Raw genomic sequence first — 20482 nt, 5'->3', positions numbered from 1 at the left:
GAAATTTTTAAGGTTAAAAGCTATTAAAAACTCCCTTATTAGAGTTTTGGGGATCTGCAGATCCTTCACTTTCAAACAAGTTGGCAGTGTTTTAAAATAACAACAATAAAAAGAAAATCAAATTCTACTGAATTTTACCTAGTGTTCTGATTGTCCTAATCCCAGAAGATCTCACACTGCTGGAAATCAATGAGATTTTCCAGTTTCTGTCTCTCAGAAAAGTGATTTGACTTCGTGAGGCCTCTGCTTGTTTTTAAAATATGGGCTTGAGCATCCGTCGCAGTCTGCCATCATCATCCATGTGGCCCTCCAGGCTGGAAATGTTGTAGTCACCTATGGCTCTTTCTCCTTTCCTTGATTCCCTCTTAAAAACATATCAAGGGTTTGGTTCTTCCTCCTTATTCTCCTGCCACCAGTGTATTCTAACATGTTGATCCCTATAGCAGGCTCTCACTGGTTTTGTAACCTTTAATTTTTCTCCTGTCTAATGCAGGTTGCTCAGTACCGCCAAAGTCGTCTTTGAAAAACACCCCCTTTCATTATGTAACCTTACCCACTTATATCTGGTTCAGAAACTCTCCTTTGTTCCTCTTTTCATAGTATATCAAGTCTAATTCCTCCAAACCCTAATTTTGAATTGGATTTGAGTGCTGGATGGGTACCCTGCTGCCCTGCCCTGCTGGAGTGGGCAAGTGAATTCCTTTTACACATGCTCAGCCAGGACGCACTCTGCAGACCTGTTCTAAGGCCAGTCTGTGCGCAGCTGTCTTCTAATTGCTGTGACTCCGGCAACTCTGTGAAGACTACAGTTTTAGAGAGATAGTCTTTCTGCTGTGTTTCTTTGTTTTAAAGATTAAAGAATTGTTTTCTCTTTTTTAATTGTGGTAAAATAGACATAAAATTTAGCATTATGACCATTTTTTAAAATAAGTTTTAGTGGGGACTTCCCTACTGGTCCAGTGGGTAAGACTCCACCCTCCCAATATAGGGGGCCCAGGGTTCGATCCCTGGTCGGGGAACTAGATCCCACACGCATGCTGCAACTAAGAGTTCACATGCCGCAACAAAGAAGCCTGCGAGCCGGGCTAAGACCCGGTGCAGCCAAAATAAGTAAATAAATAAATATTTTTAAAAAAACCACTTTTATTGGAGTGTAGTTGATTTACAATGTTGTGTTAGTTTCAGGTGTCCAGCAAAGTGAATCAGCTATACATATACATATATCCACTCTTTTTTAGATTCTTTTCCCACATAGGTCATTACAGAGTACTGAGTAGAGTTCCCTGTGCTATATAGTAGGTTCTTATTAGTTATCTATTTTATATATAGTAGTGTCTATATCTCAATCCCAATCTCCCAGTTTATCCCCCGCCATGTATTATAACCATTTTTAAGTGTACAATTCAATGACATTAAGTATATTCACAATGCTGTACAACCATCACCACTACCCATTTCCTAAATGGAAATTCCATACCTGTTAAACAGTAACTCCTCATTCTCTCCTCCCCCAGCTCTGCTGTGTTTTTAAGGTATAAAATTCGTGGGCCTTTTGCTACCTGTGGCTACCTTGGAACAGAGTAGTTAATCTATCTAAGCATTCAGAGCAGTGGCGGCCAGGGGCATTCTCTGAGTCACTGCTCTTTCAGTTTACTATTTCATTAAGTCCCTGTTGAGCATTTGTCACATGCTGCCATTGTACCCGGCTGTAGGAATAGAGTGGTGAGTGGGATGACATAGACCCTGCCCTCCCGCTGCCTACAGAGCCAAGAACAGTATTTAAATCTGTAATATATTGTTCCTCTAGTGATTCCATCCATGGTCCTCCTAATGGGTGATACTGATGAACACTCTCGTACTATTGACTTGCTCAGACTGACAGCTCAAGGCTCGTCCTCACGTTTCTCTGGCCTGTGAGGGACTCTGGCTGGGGAGCAGTTGATGTTGCTGATGCTAATATCCAGGAGCTGTCCACCCTCCGAGCTCTGGTGCTTCCCTATGGGCTGTTCTTCACCATTGCACTGGGAATGTGTTCATTTCTTCTCTTTTATTTCCCGTTCTTTTTTGTCTTTAGTGTATTTTTTTTTTTTTTTTTTTTGCGGTACACGGGCCTCTCACTGTTGTGGCCTTTCCCGTTGCGGAGCACAGGCTCTGGACGCGCAGGCTCAGCGGCCATGGCTCACAGGCCCAGCCGCTCCGCGGCATGTGGGATCTTCCCGGACCGGGGCACGAACCCGTGTCCCCTGCATCGGCAGGCGGACTCCCAACCCCTGTGCCACCAGGGAAGCCCCCTTTAGTGTATTTTTATGACCTTTTTCAAGCATCTCTCTTATACTAAGTACTGTATGTATTCAAAATAAAAGTACTGTAGGTATTAAGAAAATCAAAGCTAAAAATTTTGAAGTCTTCAGGGAATTCATTGTCCAGTGGGGGAGATGGACTTGCTCACTAGCCTTGATGGCTAATGTGACTGTCCTAACAAGAAACAATGTGATCCCGAAGCTTGATTTTGCCCAGGAGTCCCGAAGGCTTGTGGGGGAGTTACGCTAATGTGGGACAGCAGAGAGCCAGGTAAGAGTTGTTAGACGGAAAGAGTCTGCAAATGCTAAAACCCACAGCTGTGCCAGGGCGGGAAGGCTGTGCTTAGATGTTAGCCACTAGGAGTTAAATTACCAAGACAACAAAATATGCAAAACAAGTCTAGACTGCAAGGAGACTATTTGCAGACACAGAATAGTGATTATCAGTAATAAAAGTACTCAGAATTAAGGGCTTGTGGGGGCTTCTTTCTCTCAAGGCTCACTGTTGATTTTTTTTTTTTTTGGCCGCGCCATGCTGCTTGCGGGATCTTAGTTCCCTGACCAGGGATTGAACCTGCACCCTCAGCAGTGAAAACACAAGAGTTCTAACCACTGGACCGCCAGGGAATTCCCCCTACTACTGACTGATAAAGATCACAATTCCATATATTTTGTGTGTGTCTATAATCTCTCGCCTGGCATCTGTGTCCGTTTAACCTCATTTGGAGACTTCACTTCATAGATTTTAAAAAGCAGTGAAGATATTGCCACTTGATTGTCATTTTTCTTTCACGACCTTTGGTTCGAGAGAAATGACCCAACCGGTTAAAATTCCCTGGGGGGATGGCTGTAATAAGAACACCTTGATGAAGCACAGGGCTGTAAATGACCAGAATGACTGTTTTCGTTTTTAAAGCAGGGATAGCGTCCAAAGCTCAAGGTGTTGAAATATAAAACAGCCAAATCTCTTCTCCAGCCGCTAATTGCTAGGTTGCTACAGCCATGGGAATCCAGGTATCTACGGTTCAACAAAGTCGTTCAGGTCTGACGTAGTGAGGCGGTTAATACTTGGAACTGAGCCTCTCACAGGCAGTACGGTCTGGAAGCTGGAGAGCGCCCAGCTTGAGCCCCTGTCTCTGAAACCCCCCGGCCGCCTTCGTTCACTCCACACAGCAGCCTCTGTCTGTCCCTGGAAAAACCCTCAGTACAGAGATGCACAGTGTTCTGTAGAAGATTGGGTTTAGTTTATTTACAACATGTGATCTGAATGCATATAATGAGAATCTCATAGTTTGTTCTTACTACAAATAATCATAGAAAAAAATCTTTCAGTTCTGTTTTCCAAGAATTTCCACAACATTCTCTGCATTAGAGGCATTTCTTTCCCTTTGAAACAAGTCACTGTAAAAACTACAAAAAGACATTGACTGACATCTCATTGCTCAAAGTTCTTCTTAGTTTGCAGATTGCTAGGGACTGCCTTCTGTTAGTATTGAGGTTGTAATGTGTGATCTATTAGAAAAACGTTCCCTGAAAATTCAGGGTCTGCAAAACACAGTAGGATTCACCGCCCCCCCCCCCCCCCCCCCCCCGCCCCGGTCTCCCCCCAGTTACTTCAGTGGTAGCAAAAATAACAATTGTCCCCTGGGAAATGAAGCTCATCGCTATGGTAACTAATGAAGGTTGCATCATTCTAGGGCACATTTAAAAAAGCCTGGATTTCGACATGGGTAGACGCCCCGTCTTATTTTACTCAGTAGCTTAGCAACCTGTGGTCTCCTGTTTGTCAGCACCTCCAATCTTCCCTCTTCCCTCAGAAAAGTGACCTATATAGATGGTTTTTTATTGTGGGCATGTTCTCACTGTGAATTCGGTTCAGTCTTATGTATGTTTATAATGACCTTATTTTCTGGACTAAAAATTAGTACACGTGCTGCGTCTGAGAAGTAAAGGCTTTTTCTCCTACTTCCCTGGCAGCCCACACTGAGGTCTTCACAGACCTTTTATGTTCTATGCCCCTTAACTCTTAGTGTTATTGAGGGCTTTGTCTGTGGCCGTCTTTTCTTCGGCACCGATGAGTTACCTTCTGCTCGTGTGCTGGTGACTCCCGGATCTTCATTTTCGGCTCAGATCTCGCACCGCACCGAGACCTCCCGCGAGCAGGCAGGCCGTTAGTTCACTCGCTCAGTCCCCAGGCTCAGCAAGTTCAAGATGAAGTCAACGTTGCTTTGCCACAAGAATCACTCACTGACAAATGGCACCACCGTTCACGCAGCACCCCACCTCCGGTCACCCCAAGTCCAGATGCTTCTACTTCCTAAATGCTCTGAAATGTGGCCTCTTCTCTCCTCTAGGGCCTCGTCCTTTTTTGCCTGCTTTACTGCCCACATCCTCCAAACTGCTTACTTGAGGGTAACCAGGCTTCTTCCAGGCCTCCCCCAATCAAACAAAAGTATTAGGAGTTTGTGAGCGGCTGCTTATCCTCCAGCGGCTCCCCGGCATCCTCAAAGTAAAATCCACTCTTCAGTGGGGCAGACAGAGCCCTCAGTGGCCTCCTGCCTGCTCCTTTGTCTAGGCTGGTTTCTCATAACTCCTGCCTTGCTCCCTCCCCTGCTTGCTCTCACCTCCTTCTGCTGCACCACCCTCTCCTCCTTTCCTCTGGCAAATGCCTCCTCATCCTGCATTTCAGACACCATCCTCTCTGGGAAGCTTTCTCTGCTGTCACCTGACCGGGCTCCATCGTCAGAGTTAGATGCTCCTAGGTGCTCCTGGAGCAGCACGGGCTTCTCCCTACTGTAGATCTTACCTTGCAGGGGTGGCATTTGTTTGCATTTCACATACTAGTACCTAGTACTGTAGATCTTACCTTGCAGAGGTGGCATTTGTTGCATTTCACATACTAGTACCTAGTAGGTGTTTAATAAATGTTTGTCGAATGAGTTAATGATCAACAAGTCGATTGAATGTGTAAGTGCACTTTTGGGGCGGTGGGGCAGAATTCCTAACTTTTAGTAGTCTTAGAAAATCCAAGTTGTTCCAGTCCCGGTAGTTCATTGTCCCCACCAGTATAAGCGGACTTAAAGATTGCTAGAATGTAGAACAAAGGATACATTTGGATAGGATGTGGGAGGGTGGACCTGGCGTGGTGCTTGGCCGTATATCTATGTATAAATGTGTTCACACACAAACACACATGCACAGACACACAGTTCAGTAACCGTGTCTAAACTCTACTGGCAGCGTGTGGGTATCAGCACAGATCAAAGCGAGGAAGTCAAACAAACGGAAATCTGGAGGAATCTCATAAAGGGAGCATGTGACTCCCCTGCTTGATTGAACCCCTCTGTGTGAGCCTGTTGGCTGCTGGGCTGAGGACTGCCTGTGAGGAGGACACCCCCATCCTGGCTAAGGTTGTAACTCAAGACTGGCGCTGGATTCGGTTCTATGGAGGGACTTGGGGTGGGATGGGAGGCAGCCTGGGAATACCATTCCCTTACTTATTTCTTTAGAGTGTTAGTGGATGCTGGAGCTGTAAAATGAAGAATTTCTAGCTGCTTCCCATCATCTCGCCCAACACAGTGTACAGGTTTGTCGGTGTCAGCCCAGCTTGGTTGCTGCCATCCTGCCCAAGGCCCCTGTGCAGGTGTACCCAGAGACTTCCTGACAAGGACAGGTGGGACATGGGTGACTGGAGGGACGAATGTTTAACCGATCCTTTTGATATGTCAGAAATGATGAGCACCAGTTTGGGACCTCGTGTGGGGCTTGGCCCTGGGGCAGATGCCAAGTACGATAAAGTGTGGTTTCTTCTGACTGTTTTTAGAGCTCAGCCACGGAGTCAGCCAGCTCTGATGCTAGGAGAGTTTTGATAAATTTATCTAACATCTATTTTAACCCTAGAAAACAACAACAACAGTAACACTTTTTTAGGTTTAAGGAATACTATTTAACGCCAATATTTTAAAATAAGTTTTACTTGCTGACATGTGGTCAGCTGTGTCCAATGTAGAGTAAGACTATGCTATTTTCAGAGTGGCCCAGCTGCTGGACTGGTTGAGGCCCGCTGCGGGTACCTTGTCTTACTATAATTGAGATGAGCAGTGATTACTTCTCCCCAGTGTCTGTTTCTGCCTAAAGCTAAGAACTTGGGGGAGAGGAAGAGGCAGGGGGAGAAGAAAGCAGGATGTGGCAAGGTGGGCTGTGCAGTGCTATGTTGGGTTCGTGTACCCCAGGGCTTTGTGTCGGGGGTGAATGCAGTTTCCCTGCCTTTCAGCAGGGTCATGCACTTTTCTTCCCCGGTACACTGACCTCTACTGGCTTAACTCTGACTCTTAATCACAGCTGTTTTTTCTTAAATTATTTTTCAAGGAAAGAAGTTTTCACATACTATTAAAAGCTTTTTATGTTGCTCTTTAAATATAATTTGTGGAAAAATGAACACTTATAGGCTTTGTATAGTGGAATTTACATTTATTTAAGAAATTCCTAGCCACCCAAATTGTGCCTTTGACCTCTGGGTTGCAGTATCTTTTTTCTATTTTAAGCTGCTATTACACCTCTGAATATAAGAGAACAGATGTTTTTGTAGCAGTTTATTTTTAAGTTGTAAAACTTATCAGTTGCCAGGTACATGCTAGTGTAAAGAAGGTAGTATATTTAGTGCAGAGAGCACAGGATTTAAAATAACTGCATCCACTCACTGGTTCTGGGCAAATTGCTTAAGCTCTCTGGGCTTTACACTTTCACCTCGGAAGGATAGTTTCTATCTCATAGGGCTTTGTAAGGATTAAATGTGTATGTTTGTTACTATTATTAAAATTAAAACTCATAGTATCCTGCCACCTTTCTGACCTGTACAGCTATTTTAGAAAATCTTTAAACCCGTGCTGACTGTATTGATGTGTACCTTTCTTAACTGGGATTTTTAGGAACACTGTTACTTTAAAAAAATGTGTGTTTGTATATGCTTTTATATATTTTAAAAATAATTTATGCATCAGAAAGACCATTGGTTCAGCTAACATTACGATAGGGTAACAACCTTGGTGCATGTAGGGTAGGTGCTCCCTTTATCTGGAACCCTCATGTAAACGAAGCTGCTCCATGTGTAATCGTTACTCAGATGATCTGTAGCCATTTTAAACTCAGAATGTTGAAGTGAAACTCGCCGGTGTTTTCCTACCTTCCTCCCCACCCCTTGTTAGGGAGCAGCTCTGCACGGTGTAGTGGATAAGAGAACACAGCCTCTGAAGGTGGGTACCTGGCTCACCCTCGGGCTCTGTGCAGCCTGGGCCTCTCTGGGCTGCAGAGCCTTCACCTGTAACATGACAGTAATAATCATACCCACCCTGTGGGATTGTTGGGAGGCCACGACGGGCATTCTGTTGGCCAAACGGTCCCCTGGAAAACCTGGTAGACTTCTTTTTCTTTGTTTATAGGAGTATCTCTAACACATAAACTCTGCTAAGCATCTGGTCTAGCTTGAAGTCTGTTGTCTTCTACTTACTGGCCTTTGTGCTCTGCCCATCCTTCTCTGGTCAGTCTAACTGCTGCTCAGGAAGAAGAGAATGAATCTGGTGTAGACAACCAGCAGGCTTTGCCACCTGGGACTAACACCTTGTAGGGGTGCAGAATTTGCCATCCCCAAATATCTCTCTTTGGTATATTAATTTTTTTTTTTTTTTTTTTTTGCGGTACGCAGGCCTCTCACTGCTGTGGCCTCTCCCGTTGCGGAGCACAGGCTCCGGGCGCACAGGCTCAGTGGCCATGGCTCACGGGCCCAGCCGCTCCGCGGCGTGTGGGATCTTCCCAGACTGGGGCACGAACCCGTGTCCCCTGCATCGGCAGGCGGACTCTCAACCACTGTGCCACCAGGGAAGCCCGGTATATTAATTTTAAGCTGGTTATTTTCTAAGAAACAGTAGACATGGGAAAAACTCTGAAAATCAAGTAGGAGTTACCGTTTTGCAAGAAACATTTGCCTTTGTAAGGGAAATCTCCACTGTGTAAGGGTATCTCCCTGGATGCAGCAAGAAGAGGATGACCAAATCTCTGGAAACTCTTATCGATGCAGAAAGCAGTGACTTAAATCTGCATCACAATCCTCCCCTTGTTTACTGTGCTTCTCCTGGTAGCTTCCCACAGCTGACTCTCCCTGTCCTCAACATCCTCTTTTGTCTTTAGCTGAGGATGGTATTTAAGGTGAGGGCTTCAGCTGTTTTGGAGGGTTACTCAGTTTTCCTGGGTCTCTCCCATGTATACATGTTATTAAACTTTTGTTTGATTTCTTTCCTGTTATTCTGTCTCATGTCAATTTACTTCTTAGACCTGCCAGAAGAACCTGGAAGGGTAGAGGAAAATTTCTTCCTACTTTCATTCACCCAACAAATATTTATCATACATTTACCATGGCCATGTACTCCTAGGCTCTGGGTAGACAGTGATGAGCAAGTAAGAATATTCTTTATTCTCATGCTTCTTTTCTTTCTTCTTTTTTTTGGTCGAGCCATGTGGCTTGCGGGATCTTAGTTCCCTAACCAGGGGTTGAACCAGGCCCTCGGGAGTGAAAGCACTGAGTCCTAACCACTGGACCGCCAGGGAAGTCCCCCTCATGCTTATTTTCTAGTGGGCGAATCAAATTTTAACCGAGCAGGACCCTCTGGGGCCTTCCCTGGACAGACTCCTCCTCCGTATCCTGTGCTTTAACTCCTCTCTGGAGTACCTAGACAATAGTATCTGATGCACACTTCCTGAGTTGTTTTACAGATGCTAAAACCAACACCAAATGGAAGATGTTAACTACTTAATGACCATGAGCACATAGCCGCCAGGCCTACTGGAGCCTAAGGATTGATGTTAACCCCTGTGATACCGCCCTGTTACCTCACCATCAGCCAATCAGAGAATTGTGCATGAGCTAATCACAAACTCTGCCCCCCACCTCCTTTAAAAATGCTATCCTGCAACCCATGGGGGAGTTTGGGGGAGTTCGGGCTTTTTGAGCACTACCTGTGCCAGATTACCTGTCTGGCGCCTTACAATAGTTGCTGTACTTCCCTTCACCACAACCCAGCGTCAGTAGATTGGCTTTACTGCCTGTGGATGAGCAAGTTTGGTTCGGTAACAAGATAATAAACACATTTACAAGTAGGTAGATCAGATAGCAGACTGTGGCCGGTGCCATGAAGGAAATACATGAAATAACAGACGGTGCTATTCCTTCAGAGTCAGCACTTCCTGGACCTGCCGCCCTTTGGTCATGTGGATTAGATACCTTTCCTACATGGCCTTAAATAGATATAAAATAGCTTGCAGCTCTTATCAGGTACTGTTTTAATGATGTTTCCTTGTCTGTCCACATGGAGCTCCTGCACAGAGCCTGGCACGTAGTAGATGTTCAGTACGTGTTAAAGAAATGCATGCAGGAATGGATAAATAATTTATGACACCTTTGTAGATTGAGTGTAAAATCCCTTATAACAAGGAGTAAGATGTTCAGTATGTTGGCAAAGCAGGAAAAGGTTTGGGATCTTGAACTCTCCCAAGCTATGGTTGATTGATAGGGTTTTTTTTTTTTTTTTTTTTTTTTTTTTTTTTTTTTTTTTTGCGGTATGCGGGCCTCTCACTGCTGTGGCCTCTCCCGTTGCGGAGCACAGGCTCCGGATGCGCAGACTCAGCGGCCATGGCTCACGGGCCCAGCCGCTCCGTGGCATGTGGGATCTTCCCGTACCGGAGCACGAACCCGTGTCCCCTGCATCGGCAGGCGGACTCTCAACCGCTGTGCCACCAGGGAAGCCCGATCGATAGGTTTTTAAACAATAGTGATGATAATCACAATACTAATTGTTGGCATTTATCCAGTTCTTGCTATGTGCCAAGCACTATTGTCAAGAACCTTACATTTAATCTTCAGAGCAACTCATGCCATAGCCTCTAATTATAATTGTCTTTTGTTCACTCATTAGGAATTCTAGGCTAACTTAAAGATACCTCTCACTCAAATGTTCAAAGTGAACTCATGTTACTCCCCCAAATCTGGTCCTTTTCCAGTGTTCCTCATCTCAGTGAATGATAGTGCCATCCATGCAGTTGGACAAACCCAAAACCTAAGGAAAGGCATTCCTTTCTTTCGTCTTCTCTATCAGTTAACATGTATTCAGATCCTGGTAATAAAATCCACTAAACAGTGGCTTAAGGTAAGAAAAAATCAGATCATCTCACAAACAAGGCTAAAGTTAGTCTAAAGGGTTGGTGGGTCAATGGTGTTTGATGTCAGTTTTTTTTTTTTTCTGCACCACACGGCTTGGGATCTTAGTTCCCCAACCAGGGATTGAACCTGGGACATGGCAGTGAAAGTGCTGAATCCTAACCACTAGACCACCTGGGGACTCCCCTTAGCATGTCAACTTTTATCTTCAAGCTTGTCTCATGATCAAAGATGATTGCCTCAATTCCAGGCAAAGTCTTTATTCTGTTCATTTTTCTTCATTCTTTTTCCTCAGACTAGGTAATTTCAGTTGTCCTATCTTGAAGTTTGCTGATTCTTTTGTCTTCTCATACCTATCGTTGACCATTTCTAGTGAATTTTTCATTTCAGCTATTGTACTTTTCAGCCCCAGAATTTCTATTTATTTTATTATATAATTTCTATCTCTTTACTCATATACCCTAATTGTTCATACATCCTTCTCCTGATTTCCTTTAGTTCTTTGTCTGTGGTTACCTTTAGCTCTTTGAGCATATTTAGATAGTTAATTAAAGTCTTTGTCTAGTAAAGCCAGTTAGTGTTTGGACTACTTCATTGGTAGTTATTGTCACATTTTTCCCTGTGAATGGGCCATTTCCTCTTTCTTTGCATACTTTGCAATTTTTGGTTGAGAACTGGATATTTTATTTAATTTTATTAAAAAATTTTTTGATGTCTAGAAATATTTTATTTTTTAAATTTATTTTTTAATTGAAGTATAGTTGATTTACAATGCTGTGTTAATTTCTGCTGTACAGCAAAGTGACTCAGTTATACACATATGTACATTTTTTTAATATTCTTTTCCATTATGGTTTATCCCAGGATATTGAATATAGTTCCCTGTGCTCTACAGTAGGACCTTGTTGTTTATCTATTCTATGTGTAATAGTTTGCATCTACTAACCCCAAACTCCCGGTCCATCCCTCCCTCACTCCCCCTGCCCCTTGGCAACCACAGGTCTGAGAACTGGATATTTTAAATATTATAATGTGGCAACTGAAAATCACATTCTCCTTCCTCTCTAGAGATTGCTCTTGTTACTTGTTGAATGCTGCAGTTGTCTGTTTAGTGACTTTTCCCAACCCTTTCTGCAAAGACTATATTTCATGTTGTATGTGATCATTGAAGTTTCTGTTCTTTTATCTCTGAGGTCAACCTGTGATTTCTTTTTTTTTTCAAATTTATTCATCTATTTATTTTTATTTTTGGCTGTGTTGGGTCTTCATTGCTGCATGGGCCTCTCATTGCGGAGGCCCCTCCCATTGTGGAGCACGGGCTCCAGGCACGTGGACTTCAGCAGTTGTGGCACGCGGGCCCAGCAGCTGTGGCTCGTGGGCTCCAGAGTGCAGGCTCAGCCATCATGGCGCACGGGTCCAGTTGCTCCGTGGTATGTGGGATCCTCCCAGATCAGGGATCGAACCTGTGTCCCCTGCATTGGCAGGTGGACTTCCAACCACTGTGCCACCAGGGAAGTCCCAACCCGTGATTTCTTTTAATGCCTGAATTTCATAAAGGAGAGAAAGGTCTTCCTTCCCTTTAAATTCTTTTGGCAGACATCGCCCGGGAAGCCCTTCAGACCTAGGGGATTGAAACAACGGCCAGTATCTTCTCTAGTCTCTCAGTGAACTGCCAGGCAAATCACAATATGCATCCCCAAATTTTGGAGGACAGCGTTCCCACCCTCGTACCTGTAAGTCACTCCATGACCATGGGCCACTGTCCCCGCAGCTGCCTGCTACAGGGATGGGGCATGCATGATGGTAACTGCAAGTAAGATGTGAAATTCATTGACATATACCAGCTTCTTCATCAAGCATTCCCATGGATGCTGCAAGTATCTAACTAGACTTTAGAATTCTGAAACAGTGATTCTGACAGCTCAGTAGTTGATTTGGTACAGGGACTGATTCTTGGAGCTTCCTATTTTGACATTTTCCATGATGTGACTCCTGTATTTATCCTTGTTGAGATAATAATCTCCATATTTAAATGTTGTTTTGACATATATTATAAAAAGAATTTAAGTGAAGGCTGGTATGATATGTGTATAAATAATGTATGTATTGAATTATTTCTTAAGAATTATTTTCCATTATACCATCTCACAAATTGACTGGTTGACCAAAAAGATGGAGTTTTACATGTATATGTAGTGGTGTCACTATATATCACTACATCGTATCTTATGGCCATGCAGAGAAAGTGGCATTTCTTTATTGTGTCTGTAGTTAGTCTTTTTCTCCTATTCTGATGGGGAGACCCACTGATTAACTGGGGAAGAAATCCAATACAATTTAAAACTTAGTCTATTATGATGACTTGAATAGTCTATTTAGGTAATGTCCATCTCTCTCTGAGATTAAAATTCTCAGTGTCTGATTTTTACCCTAGGATGGTTTAAGGGTGCGGGGTGAGGGGTGTGGTGTATATGATCTTCTAGCAGCGGTGGGGCACTGTTCGTTTCCCTTGGTTTGATGTTTGCTACTTCCTCTGGTCTCTGGGGCGATATCCCTTTACCTCCTAGGTGTGTTTGCCTTGCGTGCATGTGCTGGGGTAATTCGTAGTAGGGCCTTTCTGGTTGATAAGAACCTCCCAGTATCCTCTGGTTCATTCTCTCTTTGGCCCCTCCTCTCTGAGCTCTCCTGGGTGTCTGCTATGTCTCTATCTGGCCTGGAACTTCATCCACAGCCTTTGCTGCAGGATTACCCTGTTCCATGGTGGGTTGCATGGCCAGCCCTCTAGCTCAGTAATCTGAGTCTCAGAGTTTACCACTGCTTGACTGTGTTTGCAAAAACCTTCTCTCAAGACGATGCCGTGGCTTGTGAGACTGTGAATTTACTATGTCATCCATCCTTCAGTGTGTGTCAGATGTTGCATATTGCTTCATTTTATCTCTCCCTACTCCCTTCCATAGTAAATCCTAATTACTCCCCAGAGAGATGAATGCTTCCAGCTGACTGGGGCAAAGGCCCTATACTCCCAGAGCAAAACAACTACAAAAATAATTTTCAAACACTATCCCATGCGTGTATATAAATATATATGAGTATAAAATTTAATTATCCTCCAATATTTAATTATAAAAGTCATATGTAATTTTAAATGTATACAGCCTTAAATTTAAGGAATATAGGAATATGCCTTTAGAGAGGCATAAATGGTGTGCACGCACATATATGTAACGTGTATGTATATAATTTAAAAATATATGCATGTATTATATAGAGATATGTTATAAACACATATATGTTATACATATTTGTATGTAATATATTATTAATTATAACAATGTAGTTATGTCATATATACACACAGAGTTGACCCTTGAACAGCACAGGGGTTAGGGGCACTGACCCTCCGTGCAGTCTAAAATCTGCATATAACTATAGTTGGCCTTCTGTATCTGTGGTTCCACATCTGCAGATTCAACCATTCATGGATTGTGTAGTACTGTAGTACATATTTGGTGAAAAAAAAATATGCTTGTAAGTAGAATTATATAGCTCAAACCCATGTTGTTCAGGGTCCACTGTATATATAATTAAGAGGTTTGGTTTCTATCTGTCAACACTCCCATGACCAAAAATAGTGTGATTTAACACACACATTTTCTTTTGTTGCAGGACTGTTCGTGTGTGGTTAAAGAGAGACAGTGGACAATATTGGCCAAGCATATACCATGTGATGCCTTGTAAGTATCTGGATCTCTGTCTCTAAAAATCAGACATGGACCCCAACTCCCCTTCCTTCCCAGATTGCCTTCTCTGTATTTTCTTGAGTAGAGATGCTTGAGGGTTGGGATTATCATTATACTGGAAAGTACCTTGTTAAATCAGTCTAGCTCTCAGTATGTAAAATAAGAAAATTGTTCTGAAATTGACTATATATTCACAGTTTCTGAATAAGATTAATGGAAGGACTGCAGCACCTAGACTCCTTGATTACACAGTCTCTCTCTCTTTTCCAATTTTTTTGTGAAGTACTTCCTTAGACAACTCAAAATTTTGTCCAGTGATTACATTTGTGAAGTAAATTTGTTCTTGCATTATTGTTATACTATTTATTTAAATTCAAAACATTCAGTGTTGAACATTCAGTTCTGAAAAGGATTTGCTTAGGATTGAAACGTTCTGATTAGAAGTCAGTCTTATTTCCCCAGAATCTTATGTGAGAAATATGTCCTTGCACTGATAAATAGTGAATCTTTCAAATATACCTTTAAAAAAAGATGACTGATTCTTAGATTCTTGCACTGGCAGAAGTTCTCCTGCAGGGAGAGAGCTGACTCCCTTAGATATGAAATTTCTTTTTTGTCTAGTGTTTTGTTGTTAAAATGACTGAAGTTTAATTGTCCTATTCCATATTTATTTTTGTGTAAAATAATTATTTAAACTTATTATCAGTTATATTATGAAATGTTTCTCTTACTCCCCTTCCTTCAAATCTTAATTAAAATTGACATGCTAGAAAAATGCCCCGGGTTTGTGGTTTGGGTTCATGTACCCTCTGGCTTCCTGCAGTGTGCACCTCTTCCCTTGATATGGGTATTCCAAGTTTGAGTAGTACGTGCCACCACGTACAACCAAAAGAAATTCATGCTACGCTGTAGATGTGATTAAGTTTATACCTCTGGCAAAAGGGTACTGTAATAACTTAAACAACAATTTTGCCTGTTTATGAACAAATACATTATTAAGGATGTAATGGATTTCTCTGATTTTCAAATTTGTCTTTGAGGGTTGCATTTCTTTAGAATTGTAGTGAATAGATGATAGCCCGTTGTTGAACCAAGCATCCCACTCTACATTAGTGAAAAGACAGCCTGTAATTCCAAGTGCTTATATTTTCCCCTCACCGGTCATGCTTCCAGCAGACACCGTTGCACAGCCAAGACCCTGGGGGAACTTCCTTTTAAGCCTTGACAGTGATGAGGGTTTAAGTAAATGGAAAGGTAAAGGGAAAGGAATTCTCTGATTGATTTTTTTTTTTCTCTCTCATTTTTAAGTGGTATAACCAGTCTTACCTACGGTCTTTTTCATCACACTTGACATAATATCTAACAGGATGAGATGGTGAAGTTCTGTAGTCCAGCAAGTTGAAGTTGACCCCAGAGGCTTGTCATTCCCATATGACTGCGAAGACAGAGGAGAGGTGGACATGGGCAGAGTGACGAGGGCTTGGGGATGGTGCACAAGGAGTCGTCTTCTTTTTTTTTCTTTAATTAATTAATTAGTTAATTTATCGCTGCGTTGGGTCTTCGTTGCTAGACGTGGGCTTTCTCTAGTTGCAGCGAACAGAGGCTCTTCTTCGTTGTGGTGCGCGGACTTCTCATTAGCGTGGCTTCTCTTGTTGCGGAGCATGGGCTCTAGGCATGCGGGCTTCAGTAGTTGTGGCTCCTGGGCTCTAGAGCGCAGGCTCAGTAGTTGTGGCGCACGGGCTTAGCTGCTCCGCGGCATGTAGGATCTTCCTGGACCAGGGCTTGAACCCGTGTCCCCTGCATTGGCAGGCAGATTCTTAACCACTGCACCACCAGGGAAGTCCCAAGGAATCTTCTTGAGATGGATGTCGATACTTGATAGGAACCTCTTGAAGATGTGGGATCCTAAGCAGTTGCTTACCCACCGCCTCCCGCATACACACATCCATACACATTTGGTGTCATTCTCTAATGTTCTCTTTATTTGAATATCACTGAGGATACAGAGACCCTCAAGTTGTATTTTCATCCTTTATTAAGCTGTATCCTTGAATGACTAAAGGCTGCTGTAGCTCTTGTACCTGGCATAGGTGCTCAGTAAAGAAGTACCTATTGCAGGGCTTCCCTGGTGGCACAGTGGTTGAGAGTCTGCCTGCCGATGCAGGGGACACGGGTTCGTGCCCTGGTCTGGGAGGATCCCACATGCTGCGGAGCAGCTGGGCCCGTGAGCCATGGCCGCTGAGCCTACGCGTCCAGAGCCTGTGCTCCGTGGCGGGAGAGGCCACAGCGGTGAGAGGCCCGCGTACTGCAAAAAAAAAAAAAAAAGAAGTACCTATTGCAGACTTGAATCTGATAATAAAGATGAGTTTCCCTGAGAATATTATCATACATTTTCCTAAATGACTGAGCATGATCTTTGAGAAGAAGGACCCTCTGATTATTTGCATAGTTTGCCTATGGCCTCCTACTAAAGGGAGTAAAAAAGGAATTACTTTGCTATTAACATTTGGTCTGTAGACCAGCAGCATCAGGATCACCTGAGAACTTACTAGAAACGCACATATTCAGTTTCACCCCAGATCTACTGAATCAGAATCTTCATTTTAATAATATCCCTAAGTGACTTGAATGCCCTTTTAAGTTTGAGAAGATTGCCTTTTGGCGTTGTCTGCAACACGCTGATCTATTTACATATGTTTATATCAACACATGTGAAGCCTCATGCATATATAGTGTTTATTTGTAAATACACAGATAAAAGTACACGCTCTAGTTGATCAAATATTTACTGTACACTGACCGTATACAGGCCATCAAGCTAGGTGCCGGGAGATGCAGATGGACAACGCGTGAATGGTCAAGATGATTTCTGTAATCTTTCACTGTTGGATGGTTCCATCTACCGTGGAGAGGGGTAAAAGAACAAAAGGCTGCATTCTTCACAGTTGATCAGAAATCGGCTTTTATTTTCCTAGGGGTCATATGCATTCAGATAACGTAGGAACTGATCTCTGAGCTAGACTATAAGTTTTGTTTAACTTGAGACAAGCAGAATCTTATTGCACAAGGAAATAGGCTACATTTTTGTGTCAGTTAGAATTTATGCCTTTTATTCATTTATTGAATTTCCAAAGGGCTTTTCTTTTTTTTGTCTTTTTTTTGGCAGTTCTTTCTATTGAAAGGTGTTTTGTTAAGAGGTTACTCAGTATTATCCCTAAGTAACGGTTATGTGGTATTAATTACAAAGTAAGTGGAAAAGTACAGTATATCTGGAGGCTACAATATGGACACCGCAAGGCAGATATGACCATGTTGTGTGTTTTTAGTGGTACATAATAGGTAGTATTCCAAATCCAGAAAAAAACATACAGAGACTATCTTGTACATGCAATATATGATTTATCTGTTTATTTTGTCCATTAAAATACCTTAAAAAAAGAGCCGAATTCATAGAAACAGAGTAGAAAAGTGGTTGCCAGGGACAAGGAGGTGGGAGAGATTTGTAAGAGGGTGTAAAGTTCAGTTACGGGATGAATGGAATCTGGGGATCTAGTGTATAACATGGTGTCTATAGTTGATAACACTGTATTGTATGATTGAAATTTGCTGAGAGAGTACAACTTAAAAGGTCTCACCAAAAAAAAAAAAAAAATTAAGTTTGTGAGGTGACAAACGTGTTAACTTGATGGCAGGAATCCTTTCACGATACATACCAATTCATCACATTGTACACTTCAAATATCTTACAATTTTATTTGAAAATTATACCTTAGTAAAGTTAGAAAAAAAATAAAGTCACAGAACCTGAAACAAACAAACACTGGAAAAAAAAAAAACCCTTTTAATATAGGAATTGTCAGGACTTCCCTGGTGGCTCAGTCGTTAAGAATCCACCTGTCGATGCAGGGAACACGAGTTTGAGCCCTGGTCCGGGAAGATCCCATGTGCCGCGGAGCCACTAAGCCCGTGTGCCACAACTAATGAGCCTGCGCTCTAGAGCCCATGAGCCACAACTACTGAAGTCTGCATGCCTAGAGCCCGTGCTCCACAACAGAAGCCACCGCAGTGAGAAGACAGTGCACCACAGTGAAGAGTAGCCCCCGCTGCAGCAACTAGAGAAAGCCCGCGGGCAGCAACGAAGACCCGACGCAGCCAAAAATAAATAAATTTATTAAAAAAAAAAAAAAAAAAATATATATATATATATATATATATATAGCATTTGTCATGTTCTGGGTAGGATAGTAATGTTTTATAGCATTGAGAAGAATTTGAAGTTGATTGGAGGGACGGGAGCAGAAGGCATTAGACGAGAAAGAATGAACAGTGAAGGCCAAGTTTGAGGGCAGGAGTGAGCCTGAAAGGCGGAAACTGCGTGAACTTCAGAGAGTGGTAGGTGAGAGAAAGATGAAGAGGAGACTCATCACGATGAAAAACCCAACCACTGCTTTGGGGGTGTCCTCATACCCTGTCTTTTCTGAGAAACTGCTGCTTCTCCTCCAGGAGGGATCCAGGAGAAACCAGATGTGTCTGGTGAAGGCTGTTTGCCCCTGAGTCAGATTTTCCCAGGAATTTAGAGTTTGGAATAGGATATGCTAGTCTCAACCTAGGCTGGTCCCTTGAGCTGGGAACACAGAAATGAAACAGCTGTGAGGCATTTGTGTGCATGAAGAAACAGTGAAAACTGATGCCCTGAAAAGGAAGTGTGAATCAGGGAGGAAGGATCACTTCGCTCCAGAGCGAGTGAAGCCTGAGCAAGTGTTGCCTTAAGGTTTTCTTCCTCATCCTCCGAATTCCCAAGCCTGGCTCTGCTTCTGCCTTTGAGTTCAAGAGATACCCTCTGTCTTACTGCCATGTGCCCATTTGCGCTTGAGTCCATGCCAGTGGGTATCTGCTACTTGTCACTGCAAGTATCTGACTCAGCCTTGCCCTGACTGTACACCTCCCCCTTCCTGTCTTTTTACTTTCTCCTGGATCTGTGATCTTTAAAGAGGAAGAACCGAGCCGTGCATGTCCCTATTGGTGCCTCTGCGGTGTTGAGCTGAAAATAGTGTGGGAAACGTGAGGACAAGTAAAGATGAAAAGCAGAAAGAAATATCCTGTTTTCTTTCATTTCTTTGGACAGTGCATTCAACTAATTTTAAGTGTTTCTTCCATCCAAACGCCGTGCAATGTACAAAGGGTAGAGTGTTTAATACAACAGGTGATTTCCATCTTCATGGTGTGTACAGTCTAGTGGGGGAGGCAGACCTCAGATGAGTACCGTGCATGGTGCATGGTGTGGTGTAACCAAAGAAGTAGGTGTAACGGGCACGTGGTCACAAAGGGTCCCCAAGGGAGGTCTGTTTTAAGCCCTGCTGTCTACAGAGAATTTGGGGTTTCCTATAAGCTGATTTTTATGGATAAGTGAGAAATAAGAGCATATCCTTATCAAATACTCTTTCAAAAATAATATCTTCTTGACATATCTCACGTAGTAGCTGGAAAGTAGCCTATGACACGATCAAGTTACAGCTTGCCCAGCTGGGACCTGCCTGACCTTGGATACCAGAGGGACCTTCCTGAGGGTACAGAGTTAAGGTTTCAGTTATAGCCATAAATGTGATGATTTGTTCCAGGCTTCTAATAGATACCATTTCAGCCACCACATTTGCATCACACGGCGGAGGAAAAAAACCAACACATGAAAAGCACAAGCATTCCTGTTTTCATGGTTGAGTTATTTTAGATTTACTTTACCAACTAGGTTTGCTATTCATGGCGTCAGACAAAGGAGTGGAGGAGAGAGAGTGCAAGCAGGAGCCAGGGTGGCAGGTGTTTGAGATTTTTCTTACTCTGCGGTATTGGGTATCAGGTCTGGGCTTTTATTGCCAACTTTTCCCCTATGGAGAATAGTTAAAGCAACTTGGCTGCCAAAGGTGTAGTGAATAGGAGGTTAAGAGGGCCAGCATCTCAGGCCTGAGTGAGGGTTAGGCAATTGGAAAACCTCTGTGGATTCTGTCATTGCCAGGACAGGCAGGTGGAATTTACTTTGGCTCCTAAGCGTTTATGGATTTGTCCTCAAAACAAAACAGAAGGTGGTTTTTCAAAGGTAATTACAAATGAAGGGTACACCTAATAACTAAAATGACCAATTTTGTCGTATATCCAGCTCTCTGCCTTGGCCTGGCGTGATGGCATTTGTCCAGTCTGAGGCTGTGGTTGGGCCCCTTCAGTTTTCCCACCACTGTGGCCAC

The 20482-nt window shown here is 43.1% G+C and overlaps 1 protein-coding gene across 4 annotated transcripts in view; it reads left to right on the top strand.

Annotated features, from left to right (window-relative positions):
* Positions 1-20482, top strand: part of WDFY2 (WD repeat and FYVE domain containing 2) — a 177944-nt gene that overhangs the window by 59997 nt on the left and 97465 nt on the right. For all 4 annotated transcript variants that reach the window (XM_032610857.1, XM_032610856.1, XM_032610855.1 and 1 more), the window contains one exon: positions 14173-14240. In XM_032610857.1, coding sequence (XP_032466748.1) covers positions 14173-14240 — 68 coding nt within the window. The remainder of the gene's footprint in view (positions 1-14172; positions 14241-20482) is intronic.

This window comes from Phocoena sinus, chromosome 18 (assembly GCF_008692025.1).
Source record: "Phocoena sinus isolate mPhoSin1 chromosome 18, mPhoSin1.pri, whole genome shotgun sequence".
NCBI lineage: Eukaryota > Metazoa > Chordata > Mammalia > Artiodactyla > Phocoenidae > Phocoena > Phocoena sinus.
Note: the sequence above shows the minus strand (reverse complement) of the source record. Positions and strands in the feature narration are given on the sequence as shown.